Source organism: Trachinotus anak, unplaced genomic scaffold (assembly GCF_046630095.1).
Source record: "Trachinotus anak isolate AG129_WGS33_773 ecotype Australia unplaced genomic scaffold, CSIRO_AGI_Tana_v1 ptg000002l, whole genome shotgun sequence".
In the NCBI taxonomy this organism is placed as follows: domain Eukaryota; kingdom Metazoa; phylum Chordata; class Actinopteri; order Carangiformes; family Carangidae; genus Trachinotus; species Trachinotus anak.
This window is the reverse complement of record NW_027273853.1, coordinates 5502025-5521829: the sequence shown is the minus strand read 5'-3', so window position 1 is coordinate 5521829 and position 19805 is coordinate 5502025. Positions and strand designations below refer to the sequence as shown.

Below are 19805 nucleotides of genomic sequence, written 5' to 3'. Positions count from 1 at the left end.
ATGCGCTCTAGAAACGACACAGAGAAGTGTTTTCAGATTTCAGATTCGAAGGGTATCTGGGCTCAGCCTTTACAGACAGGGTGAGGAGCTCTGACACTCAGAGGGAGCTCGGAGAAGAACAACAGCTCCTTGAAAGGAGCCAGTTGAGGTGGATCAGGCACCTGATCAGGAGGTCTCATCAGCTCCTTCCTTTTGAGGCGCTCCAGGCACGTCCAACTGGCAGGAGGCCTCAGGGTGGACCCGGAACACGCCGGAGAGATTATATATCTCACCTGGCCTGGGAACAACTTGGGATCCCCCAGGAGGAGTTGGAAAAGGTTGCTGGGGAGAGGGACGTCCAGTCTATTTTGCTTGCAGAAAACGGTTTGATCGATAGTCTTTTATTTGAAAGTCGACGGTTGAAATGAGGAGAAAGAAAGACGAGGATGACGCTCAGCAAAGGGCTAAAAAGAGGCCAGAAGTGCTGCTGAGAGGAACCGCAGAGACCAAATAAAATGAAGTTTTGGTTTTTGTTCAGTTTGGTCTTCATACTCGCCCCCTCTCTCTTGTTCTCTCCCTTTTCTCTCCGCCTCCACACACCCTTATGTTTAGCACACACACATGCACACAGACTACATACACACAAACAGAGTAATCACCGACTCACAGTGTGTGTTTTCCTGTGCTGTGGTCACAGCAGGCGTTGACCATGAAGCAGAGTTCACCACTAAATCATCCAGACACTGCCGCCCTGCTCGTTAATCTCTTTCACACACACACACAAACACGCTGCATGCATCCACCATATGGCACACATGCCTACAGAGGTGCATAGATTATCAGCTCAAACAGTACATACATCCTTCTACACACACACACACACACACACACACACACACACACACACAGAGTCAGTCTCCCCTGTCTGCCCCCTCCTCCCTGTGTGTGTCTTGTGCCAGCAGTGGTTTGATTGTCATTGACAGTTTCCATTAGAGCCGGACTCATTTCACTCCGAGTTCAATCTTTTCGGGAAGTGGATTTTCCTCCGAAACTGAAAAGTGGAAATATTTTGCCACAGAGGGGCTCTCATATCCCGAGATGATGGAGGATGAAAGCTCTGTCATTATCATGTGAATTGCAGTTTCGATTTACATTTTGGACTGAGGGAAGTGAAGGAGAGCTCACTGCTGGTCCACTCTTCCCCTCTCTGTGTGTGTCTCAGATCATGGGCTTTTATTCTGAAGGGATCTGATGGAGAGAGTGGGGGGAATGAAAGGATGGAAAATGGGCAGAAGAGAAAGATCTGCCTTGTATTTTCCTCTCTGTCTGTTTGGGGCTGTTACATGTGTCTCAGGTTGGGGGTGTTGGTGGTGTAGGGGGTTGTTTCTGAATGAATCATCACAGAGATCAAAGCCTGATTCAGGAGCAGGATTTTACTTTTATTAACCGTGTTATTCCTCTGTTGTCGTGTTCACCCAGCAGCCACAATCAATTATCTGACGCCCACTCCTCTCTCTCCCTGTTCCCTCATCTCGCCTTCTCTCTGCTGTTTCTTATTTAGTCATTTATCTTAACTCCCAAATGCTGATTGCATCAGCCTGAGATTTCACCCCTGCTTCTGTGAACTGCAGCGCTCAGATATGAAAATATGTTTCTCTGCCTGTCTAATGTCTCACACTTTCTCTGAATTTTCCTTTTCCATTTTTCTTCTTGCTCCCTGCTCCTATCACCCCCCCCCCCATCCCCCCCACCCCCCCCTCTTCCTAAGCTCACTTGTAATTCTTCTCTCCTTTGTTTTTGATCCTGTCCTCATTTCCTCCATCTTTTGTCTTGTCTTCTCCTCTTGGCTTCACTCCTTCTTCATTCCTTTCATTTTTTCCTAGATAATCTTCCCTTCCTTCCACCTCCATTCACTCTCCCTCTGCTTTTTTCTTTCTTTTCCAGCATCTCCACAAAATCTCTCTTTCTCAAAATGTTTCTCCCTTTCCCTCCCTATATCCTTTCCTTGTTTCCTCTCCTCTCCTTGTCACCTTCCCCAATTTCCATTTCCTTGTTTCTTCTTGTCTCCTCTCCCATCCTTTTACTCCTCATTTCTCCTTGTTTCCTTTCCTTGTTTTCTCTCCTCTCCTCTCCTCGTTTCCCCACCTCTCTTCATTTTCTCTCATTGTTTCCTTTCCTTGTTTTCTCTCCTCTCCTCTCCTGTCCTCTCCTCGTTTCCCCACCTCTCTTCATTGTCTCTCCTTGTTTCCTCTCCTCTTCCAACCATCTCCGTTGGGGCCCATCAGACTCCTAATGAGAACCTGAATGAGTCCTCCAGGGGCCTCTAATGATGGACTCCCTGTGTGTGTTTGCACACTGTTTGTGTGTGTGTGTGTGTGTGTTTTTACAGAAATGCCCACAGACTCCCACGAGTTGTGACTGAGTCTGTTTTCAGCTCTGCAGCGTGTTTGCTTTCATAGGAATTTGGCAGTTTAGTGCATGGTTGACGTGTCTGAGTGTGTGTGTGTGTGTGTGTGTGTGTGTGTGTGTGTGTGTGTGTGTATATGTGTGTACTTGTACTTGCTACATAGTAAGGACCAAAAAAAGTATTTTACTAACAGAGTGAGGACATTTTGGGAAAGTGAGGACATTTTGGCCGGTCCTCACTTTTTGAGACGCCTTAAAATCACATTTTGAGGGTTAAGACTTGGTTTTAGAGTTATGGTTAGAATTAGGTTTAGGTTAAGGTCAGGGTCAGGGTTAGGGTTAGGCACTCAGTTGTGATGGTTAAGGTTAGGGTAAGGGGCTAGGGAATGCATTATGTCAATGAGTGTCCTCACAAAGATAGAAGTATGTGTGTGTGTGTGTGTGTGTGTGTGTGTGTGTGTGTGTGTGTGTGTGTGTGTGTGTGTGTGTGCCTGCCTCTTGCAGGCCCCTTCCCTGAGCCTCATGACCTCTATTACAGTGCTGTGATTGGTAGCTTTTGCCTCTACTCCCAACACATTTTTTCACTTTGGTCCAGAGTTCAGTTCCCATCATTAAGTTTGCCTGTGGACACTCAGTGTTTTAAGACCCTGCAGTCTGAGTCTAGAACTGAGCTTTTCTGTTTGTTGATGAACGGATTTGATCCGTCTTTATCACACTTTGTGTCACATGACACACAGATCATGAGCACAGAGTACACTGAGCCATTACAGTATCCACACACGCGTTAGTGGTGCAGACACTTCCATCTTTAGTGTTAGCTAAGCATTAAGCTGTTGTACCTGCCAATCATCACCTGTCTCCATGGCGATATGTTGACCCAGAGGTGACTCTTTCCTTTTTCTCCTCAGGCGTTTGGGAACGCCAAGACAGCCCACAACAACAACTCTAGCCGCTTCGGCAAGTTCATCCAGGTCAACTACCAGGAGAGCGGCACTGTCAGGGGGTGAGACACACACACACACACACACACACACACACACACACACACACACACACACACACACACACATATACACACACACATACAACACAGGTATAGAAATGGAAACAGGTGCACAATTCACAGTCACAGGCATGCACAAAAACAGATGGGGAAATTGTTATTTAATAATTACTCACCAATCAATGGTGGCTTAATTCATGCTTCACAGATGATAATCACGTAAAATAACCGGTAATCAATATCCTACATTGATCACATATCATCATGATAAGAAAACAGTCATTTAGACGACTTAAGTAATAGTGGTCTTTGATACCTTAATAACGTATCATTCAACATTTTACAATATTTAGTTTAGTGTTTGCATATTAACAAATGTGTGCGTGTGGTTTTCAGAGCCTATGTGGAGAAGTACCTGCTGGAGAAATCACGTCTGGTGTACCAGGAGCACAATGAGAGGTGGGTGGAGGCATCAGACAGACAGCAGTGGTTTTATCAGAGCTGATCCAGAGTCACTGAACATGTTGCTGATCATTGTTCCTGATCATTTCATCTCTGGTGCATCTGACAGACTTTGCGTTGACATATTGTCACCTAGTTGGCTCAGTAACCACAGTCTAACCTGCTCACGTGGTTAGATTTTGTCCCAGGTTCCCCTGCATGTTAGACTGTCGACATGGGATTTCATCAGCATTTACTTTTATTATTAAAAAAAATTAATCAATATATTTATTTCAACAATCCCATTTGCAGTTCCAGCCCTCTCTGGCTTAATCAACAGCTCATTTTCAAGTTCTGCCCATTTCTTGAAAGGTGCTTATTTTAAGAGAGCCCTACCCAGTTTTGTGTGTCGATATAAAATCTCAGTTCAAACAAATCTGTTTTTAAAGTCCTTTTTTTTCTCTAAAAAAATGAAAATAATGAACTTGAAGTAACCCTGGCTGATGCGATGTGCTGTGGTTCTACATTAGAAACTGGAAACGTTGAGAAGAGTATTGCTGCTTATTTGAGAGATGAGATGTCAAATCGATATCTCTGCACTCGTGCGTTCTCTGTCTGAGAAACTCAACACTGAAACAGCCTTCATTTCCTCTGCAGGCTGAAGATGCATTGGGCTGAAATGGCCCTCTGCCCTTTCCTCAGCTATCAGGTTTCCATCTGAGTTCGGTCATTTATGCAAACGGGACACAATTTTTCCTTTTAATCATTTGTTTAATTACACATCAGGCGTCTTCTCTTTTTGAGAACATCTCGTAGAGGTTGGTTGTGTTTCCCGTTTAGTGCAGTGACAACACTGTCTGTTCTCACTTCTTGTCTCTTTTCACACACTCACGTACAGTAGAAACCCACTATGTTTGTATCACACACACACACACACACACACACACACACACACACACACACACACACACACACACACAGTTTCTTCTCCACACCACCTCTGTCTCCATATCTCTCTCAGGCAACAGAAAAAAAATGTCTTTGTGAGGGGTGTAAAAAAAAAACAACGTAAAACCCTCCACTGGTCATCTAATCCCTCTAACCCAGGTTGGCCTTAGGTGTCCGTTTCATCCTGATGACAGCGCCTGGCGGCCATATTGATAGGGTAGAAACTAGAGACAGGACCTCCCAGTCGGCTCAGACCTGGAACAGAGAGGTGGAGGGAGAGCAGACAGGCTGATGATAAACTACAAACTGGCTTAAATCATAAAGCTGCTCCCTGACAGACTGCCTCTGTGCGACCCCAGCACAGGGGAAAAAATCAAGGGGAGGGAACCAGCTGAGCTTTCCAGGGATCCTGTCAGGCTTTATGACTCTGCACTTTGATGGGACGGTAGTGAAAGTCAGAAAATGGTCCACAAATAGTGACACGTGTGACATATATTCCACAAAAAAGAGGCAGCAGGCTGGGTGTCACACTGTAGTTTGACTAAAATGAATAAGGTAAAAATGTTTCATCAATCGATTCTTTTTTTTTCAGTCAGTGATTTTACACTGGCCTTCAAAATTATCCAGTTAAAAGCTAAAGACAGACACAGAAAAATATTAAAATAAATTAAAGTAACCAAGTATGTTGAGAATATTTAGGTAGTTATATATGCCAGTCTTCTGTTGTGAGCTGGAACAAGTTGTTTAAAACATCTCTCTGCAGTCTAGTCAACGCAGGTGCAAGACAGGTGAGAGGTGAAGTAAGGCAGAGCTGAGGTTTGGAGAAAGAAAAACAAATCTGAATCTATTTTAACTCGAGACTGTTTTATGTTCACTGTGGCGAAAAAATATCAAGCCGTTGCCGACAGTGCAGATGCAACTGTTTTCATTTTCCAAGCCTGACCCATGTGAACCCAGCACTTAGAGTCTGACTCACAGAGAAAGACCACGTCACTTCCAGGCAGGACACAAGTCACATTTTCATGAACACAACCTCAGTATTCTCACAATCAAAGCGAGTGATTGTGTATTTTTATCAAAGGCCACATGAGTAGAGCTGAATAAATGTGTGCTGTGTTGTAACTCTGATGTGTGTGTAGTTATCTAAATCACTTATTTTACTGGACCTAACCAGCAACATTACCAGTATCTTTACACACCATGTACATGTGACTCATCACAAGACCTTAGCTCCCTTGTAAACTTAGTTGTATATATTGTTTTTTTTTTAATATTATCATATGACGTCTATTTATTTAAGTATTTACAAGTGTATTACTGCAGTTTTTCATTATTTTCTCGTGACCAGGCATCTAATCTTATTTTTCTACTGTATTGTTACTGTATTTCTATTGTATTTCTGCTGCAAATTCCTTGGACACGTGCACTTGGTGAATAAAGTCTGATTCTGATTTTTGGCATATTTGAACATGTTTTGGCAGAAAGATGGTTGTTAAACGCTGCCTTAAGCTCTGTGGCGGGTCAGCAAGACTTGTTTTTCTCAAGTGTGGTTTGGGGTCAGGGGTTCTGGTTTTTAGTTCAGCGTCCATGAGGATAACGGCTTCATTAAGGGAAATAACAAGCGCCCTGTGCCCTGGAACAACCAGATCCAACAAGCAACCTGATCTGCATGTGTGTTTATTTGTTACAGTGCACTGTGGTGAGTTAAGCCAACCAGCCTGCTGACTAGTTAGTCGACTATTTTGGAAGCTCATTCAATGTTCATTAGGAGGAAATGTTAAATGAGAGTTATTTGAGGTGTTCAGCCCATTAATTATTTACCTCAATCTTTGTAGAACATGGAGCTCAGAAAGGAAAAAGTATGAATATTTTAGTATCTTCAGGAGATTATGCAGCAACAATTTGCTAGAGAGTTGTAACGGGAGATAAATGTTAACGTTAATTTGAGGTCTGCAGTGGTGGAGAAAACACATTGGTGCAATGATATATTAGCTTATACATGGACATTTTCACTGCTTTGAAATAGTTTGTTGGAAACCTGTAAAATTACCATTTATTGTTTAGTGAATTTGTAGGCAACACACAACCGTTTGTGTTGCATGCCTCTTATTGTTTAACCGCACATCACCTTTGATTGACATGTGTCAGTTTTGGTTGGCTGGGAAACAGCAGCTAGTCGCAACGAAATTGCTAAAGCAGACCATACTGCGTTAGCTCCACAGGTAGAGAGAAATAAAAAAAAACATCACAGCCCAACAGCACAAATTAAAAGCACAGAAGCCCTTTCACATTAATGTTACTATTAAAAAAAACACAGTCATGCTGTTTGTGTGCTGCATGAGTTAAGAGCACTGGTGCCCTCGTTCTGGTGATTATATTATATTTGTAACATTAGCACATGTGAACATTGTGCTTTTTCCACATAATACACCGAGCATATATCTGCAGATGTGTTACATTAATGCACGTACGACTGCAGTGTAAACAGAACTGAATGAGTGTTATTGATCAGTCACACAGGATCATAAAGAGACGAAAAAAATTTGAAAAAAGCCGTCAGTCTGCTCCTCCATCAGCTGCCACAGATCCCCAAACACGGGTCAGACACAGGCTGACAAACGTTAGCAGTGTTCATTAAACAGCCATGAACACACTCTAACAGTGTGAGCTGCATCTATTCCTGCAGTTTCAGTGCAAAACCATCCACATGTTTCATAAAAAGACCAGATCACTGGAGCTAACAGCTAACTCTGCTCTCTGAGCTAACAGCCATGTTTCCCTCTGGAGATAATGAACGTTTTCCACTCATTACTTCTGTGATTGATGCAGTTTGACACAAATACAACTTTTTTTCATGTTTTGAGCTGATGACTTCCTCTGCCCACAATTAAGTTGTTGTATTATGTTATGAAACTTAAACATAAAGATATTATTTAGTGGCTTATTAACATTAGCATTGTTGCTACTACATCTCCTGTGTACAAGTGCCGTGGACAGGTCTCAGTTTAAAACACCCATCTACCAGTTACGCTCTGGGATTCTTTAATATCCTCCCTGGACTTCCTAACTTTCCACCACTCCATCAAGCTCTAAGTGTCCCTGTGCAGAGACGTGCAGCTCGTTTCCAGCTGTAATAGAATTACATCTCGGCGCGCTGGCCGGGGCCCCAGCCTTTGTCACGGCTAATCAGGGGCCCTTACCTCCAGCCCACACACCACACTGCTGCTTTGTTTGACTTGAAACTTGAGCCTGCCGGGATCGAAGGTGTGACTTATTTGTTTCATATTGCAGTTTTGCAGATAGAGAGAGTTTTTCACTGTGCTCTGCCCCACAGCTTTGATGGAGTCTCGTCCTCTGTCGTTGTTTCAGTGGAGCGAGGAGATGTGAAAGCTGCTGTCCTCAGTTCACCTCTGAGGAACTGAAACTGTTCAAGAAATCAATACAGGGAAAATGTTTTGTGCTGTATCGTGTGATCATACCCTCTAACTTGTATGTGTGTGCGTGTGTGTGTGTGTGTGTGTGTGTGTGTGTGTATGTGTGTGTGTGTGTGTGTGTGTGTGTGTGTGTGTGTGTGTGTGTGTGTGTGTGTGTGTGTGTGTGTAGGAACTACCATGTGTTTTACTACCTGTTGGCCGGAGCCAGTGAAGAGGAGAGGAAGACATTCCACCTGCTTAAACCTGAGGAATACCACTACCTCAATCAGGTGCGTACAAGTTTTCCATCTACCACTGTTATGTGACTATTAGAAGTTGTCACATCAAGATAAACAATTGGTGCCATTAATTTTCCCTTCAGGTGCCAAACTGTTGCAGAATAGGAAGGTGCAGCAGTTTCCATTACTTTTATTATAATACACCAACATTTCCACCTCAGCCAAGCGTAAAGACTTTTTTTTGTCATAATCTGATGTGTTATTTTATATTTTTGAATTTCTGGGTTTTCCACTCTGTCTGTCTGTCTATCTATCTATCTATCTATCTATCTATCTATCTATTTATTTAATTATTTATTTGTTGTTTGTTTGTTTGTTTATTTGTAAGTCTGCCACTTGCTGCCAGGCCTTTTAATTTTGTCTCATCTTCTGTGGCTGTGTACATTAGCATTTCCACTGCTAATAATCACACTGATGACCAGTACAGCTGAAAGGCAACACAATTCAGTCTGTGTGATTTTATATATTAATATAAATTGTGATTTAATATATTTACTGTAAAATGTAATGACAAACTGTAGACAGTGTCTGTTTTTGACCAATGAAGCAAAGTGTTTACCTGACAAATCAAAGTCCTTCATCACATTGATACAAAAATCCAATAAGACTATATCACAGCTCTGCCCTAAATCACCCAGACATACAGTATTAACATCATTACCCACCCCTGCTTTTTGAGAACGGACAGAAGTTTAAAACCAGTCTAAAACTAAAAGTTTAGCATCAGGTTGATTATTTACAAATCAAACATGTTTTTTTTTACTTATTTGAAACAACGCCCAGCCCTGCTGATGAGTCTCAGAGAGTCCTGTCTGCTGGTGACACATCACCATGTAAACAGTCCCTCATGCAGCACAGACAACATCTTATTTCTGCTCAGTCATAAGGTATTTGGAAACACAAGCCACCACATGTTAGAAAGGATGGAAAGCCCAAAGTGACAAAAAGGCCTTTATGTAATAACTGTTAGTCTTGACGTCAGTTATCCTCTCATTTGTCAGCAGTTACCAAAGATGATGAAGCAGCATTTCTTACTAAATTAGAAGCTGTTTAATGTGAACCAGTTGAGGGGCAAAATGTTATTATGATACAAAGACACAGAACAACACATTAAAAGATCGAATATGTGATTTGAAGGAAACATTGTGAGGTTCAGACTTTACTGTGCTGAGTAGATTCGAAGATTGAAAAACCATTTTCTCTCTTAAGAAGCAGTGAACATTCATCCCAAATGCAAGAAAAGGATGAGTTATGATTAAAAAATAAAGCAGAGGCACCTTGTGGAGAGACTGATGGAGACTCTGAAGATGACAGAAAATTTCTCTGTCTCCCTTTTCTGTCTTTTTCACTTATTTATCATAACCGGAGCAGTTCTCAGCACTGAAGTGTTGATTGCATCAGCCCAAAATATTTCAGCCCTTCATCTCTGTGTGTGTGTGTGTGTTTGTGTGTGTGTGTGTGCTTGTGCACTTGCCAAAAGCCCCCACATGTGTGCATCTTCAGCAGTTGGCAGCAGATGTGTGCAGGCTTCATGTTCCCACCTCGTATGGCTGCATGCTGGGGAGGCAACAAAAAAATCTTCTTTGTTCATCTTTTCTGGCTTCCCCCCAAAAAAAGTAACAGTTTTTATTTTTAATTTTTTTTCCTCGTCCTCCCTTAATCCCCACGACAACAAACCCCCCCACTCCCGCCTTCCTTTGCTGCTGGCTGCCTGTTACCATGCAGCTCTGTTTCCATGGCAACAGCAAGACTCAGGAGTTAATCTGGCATTGGCTTGCTCTCGCGCAGAGGGCGCCGATGGTCGCGTGTGTTTGTGTGCGCACGCGTTTGTCTGAGCATGTGTGTGCGTGTTGGTGTGTTGCAGGGACACACACACACACACACACACACACACACACACACACACACACATTCCTTACACAAACAGTGTCACAAAGGAGCAAAAGTGATTATCCATATTTAGCTCTCTTCCCTCTCAAAGATGGGTTTTGTTGTCTGTCGCTGTGTCTGTCTGTTTCTCAGCGGTGGAACTTAGTGCACTGACTCAAGTACTTAAAGCGATTATAATAAGCAGTGTATTAAAAGACATCATAAAAACAGTTTGACAGTGTGAAAGGGCTCGCATGTATTGATGAACCAAGAGGAATATCACCTGATTCTGCAGCTCTAATCAGCTCTATAGTGCATTTTAAATTTAAGTGTCCGAGCCACAGCTTTCCTGTTGGCTCATTCTCTCTGTTCCCATAGTGTCATCTTCAGCCTCAGCAGGCAGCAGCTGTTTTCAGTATAAATGCTCTAAAAACCCACTGTCCACTACCTGCACCACCTCCAAACAGCAGACAGACACAGTTAGAGACCAGCCAGGGCCTGGTTCTACAAAACACTGCAGGTTTTCTACATAAGTATGGCACTTAAGGTTTAATTTCTTCTTAGCTGAGGGAGTTACTTAAGGGTGTTGCACAGAATCTCTTAAAAGGTTTTCTTAGTGAATGAAAAGGTTAAGGAATTAAAGTAAAAAACTACCGGAGCTAAAAGTGGATAATATATGACTCTGTAACTGCTGCACGTGTAAATAAGCAGCTGTTCGCTCACAAATTCACCCCATTATGTAAAAGCTGATGATATGTCAGTGTTTCTTGCTCCTGTCCTCATAAGTGGTTTTTGCAGGTTTAAGATTTCAGCTCTGGTTGATGTGTTGACACCTGCGGTTTCCATGGTTGCAGCAACAGCAAACACTTGTTAAGCGGCTCCATCAAAGGAACAACTTCTGCATCTGTTTACAGTGCAACCAAACAAACCTGTGCTCATTCTAAAAAGGAAGTCAGTCAAAAATAACCCTGGTAACCGCGGTTACCTCCATGGAAGTTACTTCAATTTTTTCTTATGCAAAATATCTGAAAATTGGAGTAAGAAACGAGGTTATGTCTCCGCGAACAGACACTGATGAAGATCGTGTGGTGTCTGAGATTCAAACCACTTGTATCCTCAATCACCTCTGATTAGGTCACATCATGGATCCAATTATTGCAGCTCTGGAGATGTGTGTGTCTGTTTGTGTGTGTGTGAGGATTAGTAATTTTTTCCACCCACATTAACACCATGTGTAATCTCTCTCAGTCTCTTCAAAGTGTGCGTATTGTTGTTGTGTACTTGCTGCCTTCTTAACCCCGCTCTGCCTTGCTTCCAGATGACAAAGAAATCGCACAAACTCCACTGGGACAATTACTATGAGAGCGAGCTGGTCAGTATCATGTGGATGACAAGCTGTTTGTGTGCGTCTGTGCTCATGGGTGTGTCATGGTACTCTGGGTTGTTGGTGCCAGTCTTGGTCTTGTTCCGTCTCTGCTGTCCACACACACATGTCTGCTTTTCATTGAACTGGACTAAAGATGGAGGCGACCTGGCCTGACCTCAGCTGCTCGTGCTCCATAAAAAAAAAACACTGCCTCTGAAGTGTTTAAAGGGATGCCTTAATGTCATGATTTTACTGTAGTTATTTTATTATCAAGGGATTTCTTTACTTTCTTGTACTAAATTCAGTATCTCATTTAAAGAGAGGTATGTCAAGGATTTGACGCTGAGAAATGACAGAAAAACTAATTTACTATATGTTTTGAAAATAAAGTCAGAGACAAGGTTTTCTGTCTCTTAAAGAGTATTATAACTATTGTACATTCCTTTTTTTTTTTAACCAAGGAGCAGGACAATATACCAAACACAATTCAAACATAAAGGAATCCCTTTAAACGGAATTTGGCTTTGGATGCTTTGCTGTTGGGAAATGAGTGATTCACCATCTTTAAAGGGAAGTTCAGGACTTTACCTTCAAGTCAAGTCAGCTTTCTTTCAAGAGCACATTTAAACACAGCCCGAAATAGATGTATTAAATAGATGTGTTACCTAATACATACACAAAGCTTTCCCACTGCACTGTAGCTTTACTATTGTCCTTCACTTGTAAGCCACTTTGGATAAAAGCGTCGGCAAAAAGAGTAAGTAGAAAATAGAAAAAGAAATAGCTTGACCTGACCAAAGTGCTGTACAAAGGACAGTAAAATAAATAAAAGCAAGTAAAACAAATAAGTTGAAAAAAAAACAAAACACAAAACATACTAAATATACTGCATACAGAAACCCAGTGAACATACGGACAAAAACAAGAAAAAACAAGGAGCAAACGACTACATTTACATTTATGATTGGACACACACCACAGAGTGCAGGAATAACAACTGGACAATGTGCAGTGGACAGACTAGGTGGTTGTTAAATTCAAGGTCAGAGAGGAAAAGGAAAAGCAGGAAAAACTGTAAGCTCTGAGCATTATGATCAAAATGTGGTTTTTGAGGCAAAGATAGTTTAAAGTGACCACAGTGGAAAAGGTCTGTGCCATACTGACATATGAACACTGCAGAGAAATGACCTTAAATTAACTTGTTTTAAAAAGAAATTTAAGGGTTTAACTTTTCTTTGCAATGTTAGTGTCAGCGAGTGGGAGTTGACATTGGATGTTTTGGGCGGATATGAAAATGAAAATAATTAGTCAGTAAGTTTATTTTGAGTATAAAATCACACTCAATCACAATCATTTTTTTTTAAAGCAAGAGAAGACTGAAAGAAAGAAGATAATATCAATAGGGTTTAGCTTTTTCAGTGGGTGGGGGAAAGTATGACTTATAATAGTGATTTAAAAAAAAATCTAAATCTTATAACAATGAATCAGCTGTTATGTCAAAAACATGTGGTAAACAGTGAACAGGAAACCAATACTAATTGTAATAGTTTGAAAGAAAGCATCATTTCCTGCAGGCTGTTTATTCAAGTTTTAGGCTTTACATCCTGCAACTTCCCTATGAGTGTGTTGTCCATTGTGTGTGTGTGTGTGCGTGCGTGCATGTGTGCGTGCGTGCGTGTGTGTGTGTGTGTGTGTGTATGTGTGTGTGTGTGCGTGCGTGCGTTTGCTGTTTCACTGGTCTTCGAGCTTGCCACTGTCTTGCCAGTCTCCACCTAAAGTGAGTAATGTTTGGTCAGTGGGATTTGTTGTGTGGTTAAGATAATGTTACGATGAGCAAACACTCGACGTGAGAGCGGGTCAGTGTAAATACAGCTCATCTGTTAGTCTTACTGTATCTCCCTCTTGACTTTGGCTCTTTGTCTCCTACTTTTTTTTTTAACTATTGTTGTATCCAGGAAAGGGTTTCTGAGGACACTCACTAGATTTTTGCACAAATTTCCTTAAATTCAAATTCATCCAGTTAAAGAAATACTACTAGTAGATTTTTTTGGTGACAATTTCAACATCCTCATAAATATATTTTGTTTCTTACTAAGAGTGAGATGAAAAGATTGATGGCAAATATTTTAAATGCGGAGTCATCACTCGTTCAGCTTAGCTCGGAGTACAGCCTGCAGCTTTAAACAGCGAGTCTGGCTTGGTCTAAAGTGAGAAATTACACCTGCCTACGCCTCTAATGCTGCGTCATTCACACACTGCAGGTTGTTTGTGTGACTTGTACATAAACAGAAATGTAACAAACACTATCTGGTTTTATTTGAGCTTTTTTTCTTCATCACTATTTAACAGCTGGACACAGAGGCTGGACCCAGCTTCCTAAATCTTGTTGTTACGGTGATGTTGAGTATGGATTCACTTTACCTGCCTCCAAGGGGCATGGACAGAGGAAAGAGTCTGAAGAGATCAAAACTCCAGCTACACTTGGAGAATAGAGAACAATTTTATTATGCAGGATGATGAAGACCAGAAGCCAAAATGTGGTGGTCTCCCAGTAAAGTTGTTATTTATACAGACAGTTAGGTTGCCAGGTTTGGTATTATCATGCCAAATCCTCTACTTGGAAACATGTGCTGTAACTGAAACTGCTGCACAGTAGGACTGGACAGATAGATCAACAGTTGTTTGTTCTGAAATACAGCAGTTACATCATAAAATCACAATTTTCTGTTTCCACATATTTATGTTAGTGTGTGAGTTTAAAAAAAACCCAAATACGTGTAAATAAGAGGTGCTGTAGGTGTATTTTAGCACCCTAGACTTTATGCTAAGCTACACTACGCTAACAATGCCCTGATTCCTCCATATTTGACTTTTTTGTTTGCCACCATCTTTTAAATTAAATTAAGCATTAATCATTTATATCTTGCACAACACTGTCATTCTTGTTTTCCAGTTAAATTGGTTAAATTGGTTATTTTAACTTATATTCCAGAGGTTCCTAACCTGAATTATGTGACGCACCTGCTACGTATCAGATAAGCTCATTAATAGAAGATAGCTGATAGTGATAGCTACTGTATATACACATTTACCTTCCTTAACAACACATGAGATTGGGTCTTCTCATCTCACCCTTGCAAAGGAAGCAAATAAGCACATCTCCCAGAATGTTGAACTGCTCCTTTAGTGGAGCCCTCGCCTCTTTTTCCCCTGGCTCCTCCGTTCCTCCACTCTCTCATATTTTTTCCTTACACAACGGCCCCCTCTCACTGTTTGCTGACACACTGTCTCTCTCTCGAGGGTCAGCCAATGACCTCATCAGTCTGTGACCTCTACTGTCCAAGGAGATGATGTCACTGTCTTCAAACACACACACACAGAAAGCTCAGCGGCCCTTGACAGCTGTCTGAGCATCTGACCAACTCTTTCGGCCTATTTAACCTTTGACCTCTACAGGGTGGGTGGGTGGTGGGGGGGGGGGCACGGTGCAGTAAATAGAGACACTCAGCTCTTTGAACAGTGACAAGTGTGTACAAACTCCAGATGCAACGTCTGGATCTGAAAATAGAAAGTAAACAAATGAGAATTTAAAAAAAAAAGAATCGAATATTTGACTGAAGATCCCAAAGACCAAACATTTTCTGGTGTGTGCAGTCAGGTGTCTGGTTCTGCGCCTCGGTGGCTGTGGGTTTGCACTCTGTGGCTGTTTGGGTGTCTTTGGTTTTTGGTGTGGAATGTCTGGTGGCGGGGTGGCATGCTGGTTTTTTGCACAAAGTCGATCAAATTCCTCAACGACATAAATCATGATTAAGTCATGGGTAAGTAACAGGAAAGCCTCGACTGGATGCACATAACTTTTAACTGGATCCATGAGGAATCTGTTAAAAGGCTCCATGTGCAGACTCAGCTGGGCTCCTGACTTGGCTCGGTGTGCGCCTGCACCAGGAGTGTTGCAACTGGCATAAAATTACCATTTCAGATTCTGATGTGAGAGGAACATATTGTTTCTTAATCATCCGTTTACTGCACTTAAGAAATCTCTTGTTCTTTTTTTTTCTTAGTACCAATAGCTAAGGTTTTGGTTTTTGACCAAAGTATTCCCTCGCAACTGGCCAAAAGTGATCTCTTTATTTTCTCAACTTCCTTGAACATATCACATTGTGCTGCTTGGCGTGGAGGTCAAACATACCCATCAATTTGAAAACCGGCTTTTCCCAGGTCTCGCTGTAGCTCGAGAAGCCTCAAAACCCCTTTGTTGCAACTGGAGAAGCTCACTGGAGAAATCTGCCTCTCGCTGGCTCTGCAGCTCCTGACAAGTTCAGAGCCAAAGGAAAACAATGGAGCAGCAGAGCAGGAGTGTTGGATGTTCAAGTGTAGAACAGGCAGATCCAGTGTGGATTATGGGTTTCTGTGTCTTCTCTCGCTGGCCGGTCCCTGTGGTATGTGTTAATTACAGCCTGAGAGTTGCTCGCTGCCGGAGCAGAGACATCCTGACCCGACCAGAGGGCTTGAGGAGACACACACACACACACACACACACATACAGTAAACGTACACATCCTCACTCTCTAACCCCTTATTTAACACCAGTGCTCACTCATTTAGTATCTCAGTCATGGCAACACTCATTCATTCATAAGCTAACAAACGACCACTGTATGATACCAGTGTCCCCCGGGTGCACAGGAATGCTCCCTTCTGTTGGCTTAGCAGGGTTTTCCCCAGAAAATGTGTTAACAGAGGTGGTTCGCATCTGTTCAACTGAAATAACCCCTGAAGATTTTCCTGACTTCACAACATGCTGCTTTAATTAATTACTTCAAAGTAAATCAACTGGATTGATTAATGACTGTCATCTGCTGAGCTGAGTCAGACGATCATGACGATGTCTCCTGTGATCAATTTAGTTTCTACGCGGTGGTCTAAACGATGATCTAACCAATTAAATATATGACCTTTGTTATGAGATGATCTCTTTCCTGACGATTAACTGACAACTGGACACAACTTAGCCTTTAGACTCATCTCCATAAAGACTTGCAACTCAACTTTGACTTGAGAACCAGAGACTCATGACTTCACTTAACTTGACATTCTCCCCGAACCCAACAACTGAAACTGATGTTATAAACAAAGCAAGGACAATCAACTCTTTATTTTCCTGTTGCTTGAATCAATCTGACAGCAGGTCTCAGAGCTTTACGAAGGCAGCTGGACTTGAGGTTGCTTGAGGTTCTTGAAGATGTTTCACTTTCTTGTTTCACCTTCTTCAGAGGCCTTTTGGATGAAATGTCATCAAGAACCTCAAGCAACCTCAAGTCCTGTTTTCTTCAGCAACTCAACTTATGGCAGACGGCCGTCCACCCTGACTCTGCTTCTATTGGAGGTTTCTTCCTGTTAGAAGGGAGTTTTTCCTCCCCGCTGTTGTCAAGTTCTGGCCCATTGTGGGAAATGTTGGGTTTCTCTCTATAATATTGCAAGGTCAAGACCTTATCCTGTAAAGTGCCTTGAGATAATGTATGTTATAATTTGGCGCTGTACAAATAAAATTGAATAGAATAAAAATAAAGTGCAGTTGCCTTCATGAAGCCCTAAGAGATCGTGACCTGGATGATTGAGAATCTTCAAAGACCATCCAATAGCAGCCAATTAAGTTGCGCGAGCAGGAAGAAAAGATGTGCTTCCAGTCCAGAACAGCACTTTATCACAGCGATACCAAGAGTCTTTAAATGGTCTAAAACATGTTTGAAAGTCATGAATAAAAATGCTTTGAAAAGCAGTTCTATTATTAAACTATTATTTCTGTTAAACAAATTAAATTGATACACAAACTTGAGGACTAGACACGTCATATTCAAGACATGAGACTTACTTGTAACCTTCAAAACAATGACTGTGTCCTGCCTCTGATTCAATGTTATATTTTATAATAAAACTTCATTATCAGGTGTTGGTATTTCCTCTGATGTTAGTGGCAGCAGCCTTTATTTCAGACAAGATGGCTCACCCACTCATATCAAGTCAGGTCAGTTTTATTGATATAGCACCAAACCATAATAGAAGTTATCTCAGGACACTTCATGTACAGCATCTCTAGACCGTACTCAGAGACCCAGCATTACCTCTAACCAGGTAGAAACCTTGAACAGAACCCGGCTCATGATGGGCGGCCGTCCGCTTCAACTGGTTGTGTAGGAAATGACACCGAGCACCAAGTCTTCACCAGTGGAGCCATGTTGATCATCAAAAAGGTTGTGTTATAAATTCATTACAAAATCCTTTGTGAAGCTCATGTTTCTCTCTCTCTCTCTCTCTCTCTCTCTCTCTCTCCTGTCTCTGTTGTTTCCACCTGACACCAGCAGGACTGCTTCACAGTGGAGGGAGAGGACCTGAAACACGACTTCGAGCGGCTGCAGCTGGCCATGGAGATGGTCGGCTTCCTTCCCTCCACACGCAAACAGTAAGACGGGCAACGTGACACATACGATGCATTGTTATATGAACGATTACAGAACCTCAGCTCTACAGTCTGTTAGAATCAGAAATGTCATATAGTCGTTGTGTGGAGAAATCTGTCTCATTACACTTCTGTGTAACAGACAGCAACATACTGAAGCTAACTCTGTAATTATTCCTACTCCTCTGAGGGTCATACAGCTTGGCTTGGGCAATATCCAAAATGTAATATCTTGATACAGTCCAGCCCAAATATTGCGATAAACAATATTATCGTGGGACTTATATCATATCAATATATTATTATTGTATATTTCATGTTTTAGATGTTTTTCATTGCAGTATATTTAATTGTATTTATAATATGTTATGTTTCAGGTATAAACGATGCTGCCATCAAACATCGCTGTATTCGATATTATTGAATATTGACCCGAGCCTACTCGTAGCACGTCTTAACTTCTTTGATTCCTCACGTGCAGCTCAGAGTGTGTTGCACCTCTAGTTTAGTTTTTTTCTGATTGTCTTAAACTCTTTGGAAATAACCTATAACCTAATATATAATATACCTAAATAACCTAATAGCCTCAGTCAGGAAGTGAAACTGTGTCTGTCAGTTTGTAAAGCCGTCTTCTTGGCGGTGCACAGCTTCCATCTGAAGCAGAATTACAAGTCTGTTCACTGGATGATTTTTACAATGTAAGTTTATAAAGAGACCATCCAACCCCTGTCTTTTCATTCATTGTAATTCCTGCGCAGTGAGACAGTCGTTTAGTTTGTACAAAATAATATAAATGTATTAACAATACGTGTCTTTGTTCCTCGACAGGATTTTCTCCCTGCTGTCAGCAATCCTCCACCTGGGAAACATCCGCTACAAGAAGAAGACCTACAGGGACGATTCAATCGACATCTGCAACCCAGAGGTCCTGCCCATCGTCTCAGAGCTGCTGGAGGTGAGTGTAATATAACACTAGTTCAAGTATGGAGCGTTGCTACAAAGTCCAAATCTACACATTTTATGGAATAAAGTGCGACAAAAAATATTTTGTACAAACTAATCTTATTTTAACTACGATCTGGTTTTTGTCTGAACATCCAGTAGATCAACATTGACAAGTCTGAGTCAAAAACTACAGTACGTTTTGTCCTACTGACTTAATGCTGAAATGCAATACTCTAAATACTTTGAAGGATAATAAAGATGAAGAATGGGAGCAGGGCTTTACCACAGGGCTTGTTTATTCTCCCTAAATAGTTTCTTTGCCATTTTGTCTCCCTAAGTTCTTCCATTACATGCCCATCAGAGATACTTAAAACTCCCTGGACTTGGTGAGCTTTCAAAGTCGCATCCATTCAAGCAGAGTTTTCTCTCTGCTCTGTCTGTCTCTGAGTTTACCGCCCATCTGAGGGTTTTTACAAAAAGGCTTTTAGAGAAGCTGAGGGCTCTCTACATACAAGCACAGCTTGTGGTGACAGCGGAAGTGAAGAGGTGCTTCAGGTCCCAAAGAGCCGTCCAACCATCCTGTACTTCCACAAAGTACTGTTTGTGTAGAGGCTATTTTCAGAGCTCTCATGCTGGCGTGCTGTTGCGTAGGCGAGCTTTCCCATCAGACAACAACTCG

General features: G+C 41.8%; 1 protein-coding gene across 15 annotated transcripts in view; it reads left to right on the top strand.

Annotated features, from left to right (window-relative positions):
• LOC139629595 (unconventional myosin-IXAa-like) overlaps positions 1 to 19805 on the top strand; it is a 174246-nt gene that overhangs the window by 87707 nt on the left and 66734 nt on the right. For 10 of the 15 annotated variants that reach the window (XM_071492319.1, XM_071492341.1, XM_071492315.1 and 7 more), the window contains 6 exons: positions 3294 to 3388; positions 3785 to 3847; positions 8381 to 8480; positions 11677 to 11730; positions 18084 to 18184; positions 19010 to 19136. In XM_071492319.1, the coding sequence (XP_071348420.1) occupies positions 3294 to 3388; positions 3785 to 3847; positions 8381 to 8480; positions 11677 to 11730; positions 18084 to 18184; positions 19010 to 19136 (540 nt within the window). The remainder of the gene's footprint in view (positions 1 to 3293; positions 3389 to 3784; positions 3848 to 8380; positions 8481 to 11676; positions 11731 to 18083; positions 18185 to 19009; positions 19137 to 19805) is intronic. The other 5 variants (XM_071492416.1, XM_071492329.1, XM_071492404.1 and 2 more) reach the window with 3 other exon arrangements.